The sequence below is a fragment of the Sparus aurata genome, chromosome 7, assembly GCF_900880675.1.
Source record: "Sparus aurata chromosome 7, fSpaAur1.1, whole genome shotgun sequence".
Lineage (NCBI taxonomy): Eukaryota > Metazoa > Chordata > Actinopteri > Spariformes > Sparidae > Sparus > Sparus aurata.
In genome coordinates this window covers 33,264,830-33,278,436 of record NC_044193.1, presented here as the reverse complement: position 1 = coordinate 33,278,436, position 13,607 = coordinate 33,264,830, and the positions used below count along the sequence as shown (strand labels likewise).

Here is a 13,607-nt window from a genome sequence, read left to right as displayed (position 1 = left end):
ATAATACTTGAAGTGCAGAATAAACCTCTTGCTGTCTGTCGATGTGCAATAAATATTGAAGGTTATGTACAAGCACCTGTCTGTTCTACTCATTTCAACTAACTTGTGAAAACTGCTAAAAAAAATCCAAATTCTTTGACATACAGCAACTTTTTTTTTAACAGTAACACAAATAGTTACTTTCCCTGGTAACGAGTTACTATTATTATTGAGTAATTCAGTTACTAACTCAGTTACTTTTTGGATCAAGCAGTGAGTAACTATAACTAATTACTTTTTTAAAATAATGTTCCCAACACTGGTGATGAATGTCAGTTGCCTCACAGATAACATGGCTTTCACTGCAGATCATGCAACATCTCACTGTGACTTTGTCACCAGCAACTAGACAACAATTATAGTTGATGTCCTAACACAGTATCAAATATTGGTGCCATTTTTGGCATTTTTAAGGTACTGGGATTGACAACACACAAATGGAATTTTGAACAATATATTTTCCCCTTTTTACTCTATTTCCATTTAGTGTTATAAGTTATACTGCTGCAAATTATGGCTGTTCATGACTTGGCACACACAATCTTTAAAGCACTCTCTCACAGGATAATAAAACAGAGGCAGCCACTTCAATAACTGTTAGCTATAACTTTAGTGCACATTTCAATCAACCCTTTGGCTCTTATTGGCATCAACTTGCATCAACAAGCAAGTTTCCCCATCCTAGGTGGGGAAAAAAGCAACATAACACATCCTACAAACACTATAGGATTAAATGGCCCCACTACACATGGTTAAATAGAGTCTAGTCCTTTTATGTACATTTTACAACAAAGCAGGAGAATCACATCTTACCTTGAAGCCTGGAGAGCTAAGACTTGTGTGTGTGGGCAGGTTTTGGACATCATGTAGTGTTCTTTCTCTTTTTGTAATTCTTGCTTCAACATGGAATGAATTCACTGATCCATAATATTTTTTACATCTATTTTTCTTTGTATTACTTTACGTTGATTGTGTGCTAAATGCGATGGTGGGACTTTGCACAGAAGAGGTATGGGTGGACTTAAGTGACACAGTCAGTCAAAAAATACTGTATGACACTGTGAGATTGAACAGTGGCTTGCAGATAAGACAAGATGTTCCTCCCCCTTGGGAGAAATCCACAGGTAACACAGAAGTATAGAGGGAAGTAAGTAAGAAGAATAAGATAAGAATTTGAATGAAATATAATAAAAACTATTAGGATAAAATAGTATCGTATATAGTATAGTATATACTAGAGATGCACCGATCAGGATTTTTGGGGCCGATCACCGAAAGCAGTATCTGCCGATCCCGATATTGCCGATCACCGATCACAGCGTCAAATCCATAAATTCTTCTATATTGTTGTCTTGCGTAACTTTCATATATTTAATTAATGATTCTTCTTACACAACATTGACATTGTATTATTAAAGGTTGAATATGTAATATGCTTATTAAAAGCTATATTTTTTCAAAAATAATACATCCACTGGGCGTTTAGAGGGGCGCAGATTAAAAGTAGTGCGTTTCCTTGAAAAATTATATTTAGTCTGAAATAAATAATTTAAGAAATTTTGACGGGTTCGACAATGACTTCCTGTTTACATCGTACCAGCCAAATAGCGGCCGGCATTGCGGGTTGCCAATTTCGCAACCTCGGCAATGCTCGGCAAAGCTCGGCACAGCTAGGCTGACACTGGGTAAAATGGCGGAGTCTGCAAGCTCTTCAGAGCCCCAGCGAACGGTGCGTTATCTGTCCCAGCAGCTGAGTGACCGGAGAAGAGCAAAAACCAGAGTAAATATCGGTGAAGCATACACTCGATGGACTCAGGTAAAGGATTTCCACGCATCAAAACACACGCGGAAATGGCAAACTTTCTCCTGGATCGGTAAGCTAACTCGCTTGCTAACTTAGCTAACGTTACCTGTCGGTCAAACTCCTCTGCTATACTTATTTTCATTATATCACGTTGATCCTAGATATGAGAATACTGATCGTGACCCATCGACCTCCACACCCAGTAAACGGAGGAAACGGAGGCGGCTCAATCCTCCTGCCCTGTCCAAACCTGGCAACCCGACCGCTGGAATTACCTTTTTGTTGTCTCGACTACGATCTTGAGACACTACATGGCGGCATTCAGCTCATATTCCATATTCCACCTTTAAGCATAAAAATTAGGAGATGAGAAAGTATCATGAATTGACCACCGTTTTATTGCAGGCTGAGGCAATGTGCAATATTTCACACTCTAGAGACTCTTAGAGACAACTTGGACTCAGCTTACATAGAGTAACTGTAGCTTACTAGTGGGAATGCAGTCAGGGTGGGAATTTTGTCATTTTAGGGGCAAGTCCATTTGGCCTGCACTTTTTTTTTCAGGGGCACCAAGGCCACATGACAGGGCACAAAGGCCACTGAGTAAAATGTGTTGATTTACCTTTCAGACTGATACCATAACATCCTAATTTATAATAAGACATGGATTGTGTATTAAAACATTTTTTTATACCAAAATCAAGTCAAAGTTACATTGAAAAAAAAAAAAAAAAAAAAAAAAAAAAAAGTTAAAGTTACATTAGAAAGTAGTTTTTGTTAAGTAGGGTTAGGGTGAGGTGAGTTTTGTGACACCTCACTGAATATTAGTGTTATTGAATATTTCTCCCAATAGAAATTCCCCAAAATTATGGCAAAGCACATTTTTTCCAAACAAAAAATTGTAGAATAACCAGCAGGAGACCACTGATGTGTGGAGTGATTTTGGTGGCACTACACTCTGAATAATAGTGAAGTTATTGAATTTTTTGTAGTTTCTCTTTTCAGTGCTGCACTTTGTGGACGGTCCCTGCGCCCTCGTCTCACAGCTGGCTGACCATACAGACCAGAGTTAATGTCCAGACGCTAGTTTTGATGAAAATACGGTTGTAGCTCGTTGTCTTCCTCACTACGGTAGGAAAGAGCCGTCGTTTGTGTTTTAACAAGGTTTCACTTATACGTTATTGATCCGGGAAGTTCGAATCTGTGAATATATTTCCAACTTTACCGGACTAAATCCTACCACATAAGTCAGTTACGTATCATGTCAAACCGGCTGCGCTCGCTCGCTGTGCTGTAAGTTTCGTTCTTGTGTTTTGAGACGCTGCTGCTGCTGTCTGAGAGGCTTTCACGTGAGATCATCGTCATCGTGAGACTCCACCTGCGCGAACCCACTGAAGTTACTGTGAGTGACTACTGTGCACTCAGGTGGCTGTAATTCAGGGCAAGCTCGCTACGCTGACCGGGCCAGGGGCACAGACGCCACTGTGGCCGTACGATGAGTTTTTTCTTCACGGGGCATCAAGGCCAAAGTGCGGGGCAACGGCGGCCATGAAATTCCCACCCGGCATGCAGTTAATGCAGCTGTCTTTATACTTAAACGTCATCTGATCGGCCTGATGTGATCTATTTTGAGAACTCCGATCAAAACCGACAGGGGCATTATCGGCCGATTGCGATCGGATGCCGATCGATCGGTGCATCTCTAGTATGGTAACTGCCATTGTGTGTACATGTGACATGTGCAATTTCATAAATGTGCCTGTGCAAATGTGCAATGTGCAGGGTTCCTGACATAATAAATAACAACAGAAAAGAGTGTTTGTGACATTGAAGTGTATGGTTGAGGTGTTGGAGCTGTGGTGGAGGTGGTGTTGTGTAGTCTGATCGCTGATGGTGTGAAAGAGCCCCCCAAGCACTTTGAGGCTCCTGGTCGGATGAGCCTGTGGCTGAGCGTGCTCCTGAGGTGCCTCAGCTCCGTGCAGAGAGGGTGAGAGGGCTGCAGCTTTCCTCTCGTCCTCCTCTCTGTCAAAAATGTTTAGTTCTTTTACTCAAATGAGAAGAACTTGACATCTGTTGGTGGATATTCACAGTGAGGCATTATAATTCTTCTTGAAACAACTTGTTTCTTTGTGTTACTCTTAAATAAAAACGCTGTCTTGGGTTTTGCAACTTTTTTCCCCCGGTCCTGTATTCCTGTTTGTGTACATTTTTTCCAGGGAGCAGTAAAAAGCAGCAGAATAGTGTCAGGGGGAAACCGGGGACGCTTCATTTGGGGGCACTTTTTTTATGTAGAGGTTAGCACTGGCATCAAAATAGATGAGGCAAATCCTTCAAACGGTGACAGCTGCTAGCTTGTTTAACCGTTAGCAACCCAGTGAGTGTTAGGGTGACCTGCCTTGCTAGCTTAGAAGTTATTGTTGCTCCTCACAGAGACAGGGATTTTGAAAAATCTAATACAGTGATAGCAGAAGAGGAGGAACTTTATACCCACAGGCCACATCCAGGGAGTCAGAGTAGTCACACACGCATATGAGGGTGCGTAGCATCACGCAGCATATACAGTATGAAGTGTGCATCAGGGGGTGGTTAGGGTTGGTTTATTCATGGACCCTGCACTCAGACAACCACTGTTTGAATCCTGTATGAAGCTAATGGCTAATGGAGAGGCAGTGATTTAAAGCTAATGATGTTTTCCTAAATCTAACCAACTACTTTTGGTGGCTTTATAGTCTCACTTAGTGGATGCAGATTGGTGGTATAACCCTGACATTGGGCGCCTATTTGAGGCTGCGTCCGCCTCCTTCCTCTATCAGTGCGTAAGCTCACGGTCACACAGAGCTTGCAACCTAACACTGAAAATGGCACATTACCCTAGCACTGAACTGCTGGCTGATGGTACATATGTTAACAAGCTTGCAGCTGACCTGTTACCATTTCTTTTGTTGGGATTAAGCCATTTCAATGTCAAAACTAATTTTCATGATTGGTTCACAGAATACAAACAAACAAGCCAAGTCCCCTAAAGCAGAATGCTAACTGGTGCAAACAGGTCTTTTTTTAGAGCTGACACAGTGCTGTAGAGATAGATAGATAGATAGATAGATAGATAGAATTACTTTAATGATCCCAGACTGGGAAATTATTCAATAGAAGGTCTGTGTGTTAGACTATTGCTAACTTGACCACAGAATTATACTGTGTTGTTTTCACGAGCAGTGTGTGTTCACATGGTAATACAGCAACAAGTCACCCAGTGCAACAGTGTAGATTACTGACGTGTTTTTAATAGTTTTTTTACAACAATGGAGCTTTATGGCAGAGAGGAATACAGTGTCAGACTAGATTTTGTCTGGGTTTGATCATTTCAAGAGATTTGGTGACACTAAGAAATCTAGTCTATTGGCATCTTTTAAAAGTTTATGGGCTGTGGTCGAACTGTGTAACTGTGTGTGCCTTAAATGGAATCAGGAATAAAAAAACTGACCTCCTGACAACAATTCAGATCATTGAATCCCCAGAAGGATTGTCTACATTAATCACATGGCAGTAGGCGTAATAGAGGACGGCTGCTAACACAGCTAACAGCAGCAGCAGCCGGATCATCTTCCACACGCTGCCTCCAGACTTTCTGACAGGCTGCCTGGATTGTACTGCACTGTGATTGGCTGTTCTGTTAGTGACCTGGATGGGGGGCCTAAAGCACAGGAGGGAGATGATGTTTAAACCTGGTGATGAACTCAATTGCTCAAGCATGCCACTAGTGTATTCTACAAGACTCACTCTGTATCATGGTCTGATTCCTCCTCTTCACCTGGCTCCACGTTGCGTCTTCGCTTCAGCCTGGATGGAGGAACAATTAAATTCAATCTAGCAGTGTATCCAATGGCATTTATACACAGTAACCAATGCTGCTGTCAGGTAACAATGAGATGTCACTGGGAATATACTGCAAAGTTTTTTCACTCAGGGCACTTCTACTTAAATGTTTTCATTTTATGCTATACTTAATTTCTTTGTTTCTGAGGGAAATATTATACTTTTTATTCAACTATATGTACAGTATATCTGACAGCTAAGCACAGTCACTGGTCATTTTTATGTGGTGATTTTGCACAAAGTGCGATAGGATTTTCAAACCTGTTTTTGACACAAAACAATGTTTTTTTATCCATGCTAGCAGCATGGCATTGCCGATTGGTCAAACCACCTGGTGGATAGAAATATCTCAAATAACACACTGGCATAGGGTGGACATGGATAACATTATGCTAAACCTCAGCATGTCAGCATTGTCAATATGAGCATATCAGCATGCTGTTGCTAGCATGTTAGCACAGAGCCACTAGCATGCTTTTAGGCTCTGGGGGGATGTTTACTATGTCGGTTGCACATTTTTGCCGCAAGACCCAAACTCCAAATCAACGCATTATTTAATGTTTGTGAAGTATGACACATAGACTAGAGATGTAAATGAGCCAAGCCACAGTTCATCAGATGTACACTATGCTGCTATGTTGGCTCTGATGCCCGGCTGTTCTGAAGCATGTTGTGCATATCTAGAGTGTTATACTGGTATGTTTTTTCCTGCACAACTTGGAACATTGTTTGAAAAGAAGCTGTGGATTCATCCTTCCAGAGGAAGGCTGGAAACACGTTGGATTAGTTTGACAAGATTACTGTAAACTGTAGATTCAACTTCACGGTACATCTTTTAATCATGTTTCTCTCTCTGAGCTATATTCTCTCTCCTCAGTGTGAGTCTGATAAAACACTGGAGCATAATTACACCTGCTGTTCCACATATCAGTCCTCTCTGCTGTGGTCTGTCTACAGCTGATAACACTCAAATGCCTGAAAATACACGTTGCATGATGCTAAACTCTAAATTTTAAGCAGTGCTGCCCTTCATCCAATTTACTGGCACAAAACCAGTGGAGTCCTTTTGTAAATAACTGTTTCAAACCAGTAACGGGCTGCACTCCTTTGTGACTATCCCCCTTGGTTTTGATATAATTCTAATGCAGACCCCTGCCTTGCCTTATTACCTTTGCAAGGGAGGTTATATTTTCACTCCTGTCCGTTTGTCTGCTTGTCAGTTGATTAGGGATGGATGGGTCTCAGAACAGACCTCAGTAACATCTGGTCTGATACAGATAAAGGGACACATCCAGGATTTTTTTCTCACTTTCCTTGACATTTGTTAGGACGTTTTCTTTTCACATTTTCATTTATTTCTCAGGAACAATGCATGGCTCTTGATGAAAAAAAATATGTATCTGGGTGGCTGCTATCTATAAGTCAGTCCAATTTGATGCAGATCCTAAAGTAAATCTATTCTTCTTCCACAACCTCAGTGGAGTTTATGATTCCACCTGCAGTGTTGTTGTCCTCTGGTTGGCTGTTACAGATCTGCTGAGCTTAAATGATGGTTAAGCAGTTTTAGATGGTTTAGAAGGGGGGTTCAGTGTCAACGTTTTACCCCCTCGCATCTAGCCGGAGGGCAGAGGGACCGTGGTTATGTCTATGTTTATGTCACACAAAAATGAACCATGCAGTCCCAGAAACATCGGCACTTTCTCAGCTTTACCAGTGTTGGGGCTCGTTACTCAAAAAAGTAATATATTACACATTACACATTACTCTCAAAAATAGTAATGCCTTACATTACGTGATTACTCCCTGAAGAAAGTAATTAGTTACATTACTCATTACATCGTGTTGCTCCACGGTTCCTTAGCAACAAGCTCTGTGTGTGCGTGCTGTCTCTGTAGGTGCTTCCGGGTGCTTTGTTGTTGGAGGTAGTGTTAGCAGCGGTGGAGAGAAGTTTCCAACACGGACGAAGCGTGCACCTTACAGTCAAGTTATTAGCCTGTTATGAGTCTATTCGCTCTGCACCGAGAGCTAGCTTGTCTGCTCATGCTAATGGTTCTTGCAGAGAGGAGAGCAGAGCAGAGAGTCCTTGATGATCGAAGCTGTTTCCGAAATAGTCACGATGGAGAGCTTGTCTGATGTCGAAGTGGAAGACATCGACGACGAACCTTTTGAATCCGACGGTAGACCATATTTGTTCGAACCGGAGTATACAGATAAAGAGTTACTTGCAATAGAGAACGAGAGAGCGGAGAGAGAGGCGCAGAGAGCGGAACAGGCAGAGGCGGCTTCACGGCCAAGGACATCGGTCTCTGCTCTGCTCTCTGCAAGAACCATTAGCATGAGCAGACAAGCTAGCTCTCGGTGCAGAGCGAATAGACTCATAACAGGCTATTGTAAGGCTCATGGCTCATGACAGGCTGTAACATGAACATGTATGTTATGAACAGAAAAACGAAAATGCTGAAATGCGTTTCTGTCTGCAAAATTCAAGTTTCCGTCGCTGCTAGTGAGGGAGTAAGCGCACGCTCGACGGATCGACTAGTTTGGTCTACCGGACGACAGGGATGTCAACAAACCTGTATGTAGCTCCTTGCACAAACACACTGTTTTAACCACTTTTTTATTCATTGTGAGTCATACACGCTACAGTGCTGTGTGCTAAGGTGTCTGCTGATGTTGCATAACTTCTGGTGTGAGATGTGGAGCATGTTAAGACGCTTAAAACACAGTGTAAAGTTCTGACCCCATGCTGTTAGCTGTCAATGCTAACTCTCCGTTCAAGGAGCTCTGTAAGATGTGGACCAAAAGTGTTCGCGTTTTCGGTACTGGCAAGTCAAGGGTAGCTTGAGCGATAAAGCTGCATGTTGAAATCGACCGAAGTTCTCCTTTAACAATACCCAGCCCTAATTCTTGCTGATGATAAGATTTTAAATGCAGGATTTTCCCTCGTAATGGAATATGTTTACACCGTGGCACTGCTTTACTTATTTTGAACCTAACCCTTTTAAGTGAAATATGAATAAACACTTTTCCTACAAATGCATTTAGGGTAATGAAAGAAACTGCAATAACTGACAAACAGAGAACAGATGGCCAGGTCCTGTCCCTGCATAGGAGTGCCAGATGTTTCCTGGGTCTCTGTTTGCACTTTCTGAACCTAAACTTGGAGGCGACAGGGCTCACACAGTGAGCACAGACGGTGAGAGGTAGGTGGGTCTGTCAATCCCGGCCCCCTCACAGGTTAGGGTGTTCTGTTGAATTTTTTCTGTGTGTGTGTGTGTGTGTGTGTGTGTGTGTTATAACTGTACTCACATGTCCCCATAAGACTCCTGTTTAACCTGTGAAAATGAAGCAGGATCATTTCTGATATCATGGACAGTTACAGAGCAGTATTTAGTACAAACACTGAGGGATACGCAGATGATAAGGACTTACCGGACTCTGATATGTGATGTAGGTAATTTCCTCCTCTGTAAAGAAATAACACACATTAGTACACTTTGACAAACATTAACATCTTTAAAGAGAATAAAAAGCTGAGGTTCACATTTAAAGACACATCTATTATCAGGATGATTTACAACAATGTTACATTAGAGCAGCTCTTCTGTCGTTTGTGGCATCTGATGCTTCAGAGCAGGCAGGCAGATTTCAAATATGAGCAACACAGAATGCTATCTTCTTTTCAGAGAGGTAGTCACTCTGCATAAGCAGCAAGCCAATCAGAGAGCCCTAATTATTGTTTATAAGCATGGACACAAAATGGCTGGCGACCCACAAATCTTTGACCTGCTGTCTTTACATTATCACATTTTCCATTTTTAGGTTATTTAGTGTGTGTGAATAGTCATTGGTGTATTTGTGTTGGCAAACTTAATTACCTCATATTGTCCCTTAAAGGGTATCTCCACCAGTTTTCCACATTAAAGTAAGTTAACAGGTGTTGGGGAGTACTACTGCACTTGTGAATAAAGTAGTACAAAGCCTTTTGTGGCTCTGGAGGAAGCTGCAGTTTATTTTGAAAAATTGCCTCCAATGATGTCACTCATGTTGCACGATGGTTAATAGGGTGCCTGTTTTGAAAAAAGCACTTCACTGGTCTAACATTGCACCCCTGTAACACTGCTGGACTCATTCTGGACAGTTAGAAAGCAATTGATACAGCAGAACCAGAGACATCACATTTTTTACTCTGCACATTCTTCTTTCTTTTAAAAACCTGGTGCTTTTCACATAGACATTACTCCTCCCTACAGCCTGTAAACACACTTTAATGTGGAAAATTGGTGAACAAATTTTGTTTGAATTGAACTGATTTATTGTTTAAATGCACAGTACGTAATTTCTGCCACTAGGGATCTCTCAATCAAAACAAAAACAAAATACATGAGAAGTGTGGCATCATGGGAGTCGGTGTCCTCATTGCTAAACAGCGATCACTGAAACGATCGCAGAAATGTTCCCAGACGAGGTAATGTTCTTAAGATTTATGTTGTGTCATGTAGTTGTGTTGGTTTAGTCTCATTCACCGACTCCCTCCCTCACTCCCGGACTCTCTCCTAGTGACAGGCGACCGCAAAAAACACCTTACGTTACCATGAATAAACCTGTGGACATTTGAGATACTGCAAATACTCAACTGAACAAAATCTATTATAAACGTCTAGTTGTTTCTCAATGCTTTTGCGTGGACATTTTTCGAATCATATCTTTAAAGAGACTACAAGGAACTTTCAGCTTGTTTTAATTCTAGCAGCCCCTTTGAGAAAAGCAGTATGACACCAGCGCCAGCTGTGTGAAGATCTGTGCTAGTGTGTGTCGGTGGCGTGTGTGTGTTTTGGAGGAGAGTGACAGCGAGAGACTGCAGGATGGATAACGATGAGGTAATGTATTTATAAGTGAGTTTATATGTGATATATGTGATCGGACCCGAGCCCAGGCATTTATAATAACTATCTACAAATAGCAGCAGTTTTGCTGATGGTCTCATTTGCTGTTACAGATCATTTATAATCATCAGAGGAATCACCAGACTGTTTCATAAACACCTAAATGTTCCTCATAGTTACAGCAAAACTGCCAGTCACTAGGTTCAGCTTCTCAGTTGTGAGGATCGCCTGATGTGATAATATCTTAGTTTTCTTTGGGTTTTTTAAAAACAATTTGAAGGCTTCACCACAGGCTCTGATTTATAAATAACATAATACAGAGATTAACACAAATAAAAGATGTAAAGCAAAGGCTATTTGTCAGCCAGTCAGATGAGGAAGTGAGTTCTGTAGGCCCTGCAGTCAAAGTATAAACCTTCATAGCTTTTCCACCTGTAAATCACTTAAGTTGAGGTTTTGAAATGATCACATACAAACTTCACGCAGTTCATTGACAGTCACACATGAACAATTATCCAAGTGGCACACAACCTCTGCAGGAGCGTCCTACCTTCCTCTCTGTAGTAGGTCTTATCAGACGAGGCTGTCACGGGGGCGCTCTCCATGGCCTTTTCCAGCTTCTTCTCATACAGCTTCCGAGTAGACTCTGTGTTCACACAAGCACATTAACAGTGCTTCAATATCCTGACCACAGTGAACACAAAATAGAGAGAATATGACATGTCTGCATCAACTAAGTGCTGGAGGGGACTGGGGTTTCATCATGTGCAATGTTGAAATGATGAAGTGATAAAATAAACAGTGTGATTCTGTTTGAGTTCTGTTCTGTCTTATTATGATAGCTAAAGGATAAAACTAAACTGTCAGAATATTAAGGTAAACTAGATGTTGGAGCCCAAATAGATAAATGTCAATAAGTACCAGAGCATAAACATAACATTAGATATAACATAGACTGTAATCATCTGTGAACCTTCCAAACGAGCTGGACTGGATGTCAGTCAGGGAGGCACTGGTGTGTATTTCTGCACAACCTGCTCTCTATTCAAAGGCCTCACACTCATGACTACAGTCCTGCTCCAGTGAGTGTGTCAACATGATTAAGTGGTGCTTGTGAGTAGTAATCACATCATTATGCTCGTGAAATCATTCATATTTTCATTCATGAGCGTATTTCTCACCAACTATGGGTCCATGTTTGATGCCATACTCAGCAAGCAGCTTGCTGATGTCCTCGTCACTTCTGTCCGTCAGAGCCATGTGCAGCAGCAGCAGCAGCAGACAGTCAGCCTGTGGGGACGGCAGGACACAGCTGTGAGCGCGTTACAGTCACAGGAGAGGAACCAGTTCGCTCCTGGCGCCATTTTTGTTCCCTGTTGCTACAGTGTCGTGGCCGTGCAGGCTAACTTCACCAGGCTAACACAGACTCGACCCGCCCCGGGACCAGACCACTCCCACCTCGCGAACAATAGGATTAAAAATGATTTTTAAGTTTAGATTTGTTGGATTCAAGTTGAAACCAAATGATTCCACTCACCTTTGAATCACACTGAAGAGCTGAGCTGAGCTGAGCTGAGGCAGGGCGGCAGGGCGGCAGTGAGCAGGCTCCACAGCACAGTGGGTGGAACCTCTGGCAACATCTGGAGGAGGAACTTGACACACCTACGGGCCAGCTCCAGCAGCTGGCTCACAAGAATATATTCACTTATATATATATATATATATATGTTCAACTTCATATGAAAAATTCTTAATGCGCATACAGAAATTTGCTCAATCTCTCTCCAAGTTTTCCCTTTCTCCTCCGCTGAACTCTCCTGCTTCACCAACACACAGTGTAATAAACTACATTCTGAGTAGATTGAAACCTGTCTGATTGTGATTATAGATCTCTATATATAAACACAAACTGCTTTGTTTCAGTCTTTATACTGTATTCATGTTTGATATCTGTACTGAATGTTCTTACATTAGATACATTAGTTTCGTACATTAGGGTTGAAGGTTCATTTAATTATTATTATACAACATAGGCTGTGCAACGATATGCAAGTGTTTCCCTTCTGACGAACAGGAAAAAACATGTTTTATCGTGTGTGTTGAGAATGAGTTCAGGAGTCACAGCCTGGAGCATAAAGCTGTTCTGTAGTCTGGTGGTACAGCAGCAGATACTTCTGTATGTTTTGTCAGACAGCAGCAGATACTTCTGTATCTGTTGTCAGACGGCAGCAGATACTTCCATATGTTTTGTCAGACAACAGCAGATACTTCTGTATCTGTTATCAGGTGGCAGCAGATACTTCTGTATGTGTTGTCAGACGGCAGCAGATACTTCTGTATGTGTTGTCAGACGGCAGCAGGGTGAACAGACTGTGTCTGGGTGGGTGTTGTCTTTTAGTATCTTTGGGCTCTGTGCAGACATCTCACTCCATTGATGTCACTGATGCTCTGTACATGGTACCAGTGAAGTTCTGGTGGTTTAAATCGGTCCTGGGCCGTGATGAATCATGTTTGGGATGTTTTCAGTCAGGATGCTTTCTATTGCTTCACTGTAAAATTTACCAGAATTTCTGTCCAAAATTGTGCCTTCCTAAGTTTCCTTTCACTTTACCTCACCCACACATTAAAATGATGTTATCTTATGAGAACAAATGCATTAAAGGCCATGCTCATACTAAATGATTAAAGAGCTGTTGTGTTCCAGTATCTGCACAAGAATATAGCAATGTTTAGTGTAGGTGTGCTTAATGAAATTGATTAATGATAACTGACCTCCAAATAGCCAGGTGGTTTCAGTTCCTTGATGCGTTCCTGCAAGCTGACTAAAGATTTCCATTCAGTGACAGCTGACTTCAAATCTCAAGTTATTGCTGGTATTTGTAACTATGTGGTTTCTTCCTGAGGCTGTCCGAGCTGCATTTAAACTTAAATAGACTCTGGGACATCAAGCTGGTCTCAATAATGCACTTGAAACAAAATGGCTCCATTAAAAGGTAGGCCTG

General features: G+C 41.8%; 1 protein-coding gene across 1 annotated transcript; it reads right to left on the bottom strand.

The window, feature by feature from the left end:
* Nucleotides 1-5,100: 5,100 nt before the first annotated feature.
* LOC115584501 (emerin homolog 1-like) lies at nucleotides 5,101-12,297 on the bottom strand. The gene is made up of 7 exons (XM_030421960.1): nucleotides 12,143-12,297; nucleotides 11,787-11,895; nucleotides 11,156-11,251; nucleotides 9,152-9,186; nucleotides 9,029-9,054; nucleotides 5,624-5,683; nucleotides 5,101-5,537 (listed from the first exon to the last, which is right to left on the bottom strand). Exons 2-7 carry the CDS (start codon nucleotides 11,863-11,865, stop codon nucleotides 5,342-5,344), a joined length of 492 nt encoding a protein of 163 aa, XP_030277820.1. The 5' UTR covers nucleotides 11,866-11,895; nucleotides 12,143-12,297; the 3' UTR covers nucleotides 5,101-5,341.
* Nucleotides 12,298-13,607: the final 1,310 nt, after the last annotated feature.

Coding starts and splice junctions, on each gene's coding strand:
- LOC115584501 (XM_030421960.1), bottom strand. CDS start 11,865: ATGGCTCTGACGGACAGAAGTGACGAGGACATCAGCAAGCTGCTTGCT. Junction 11,252..11,786: donor CAAACATGGACCCATAGTTG/GTGAGAAATACG, acceptor GTGTGAACACAG/AGTCTACTCGGAAGCTGTAT. Junction 5,684..9,028: donor CAGGAGTCTTATGGGGACAT/GTGAGTACAGTT, acceptor TCCTCCATCCAG/GCTGAAGCGAAGACGCAACG.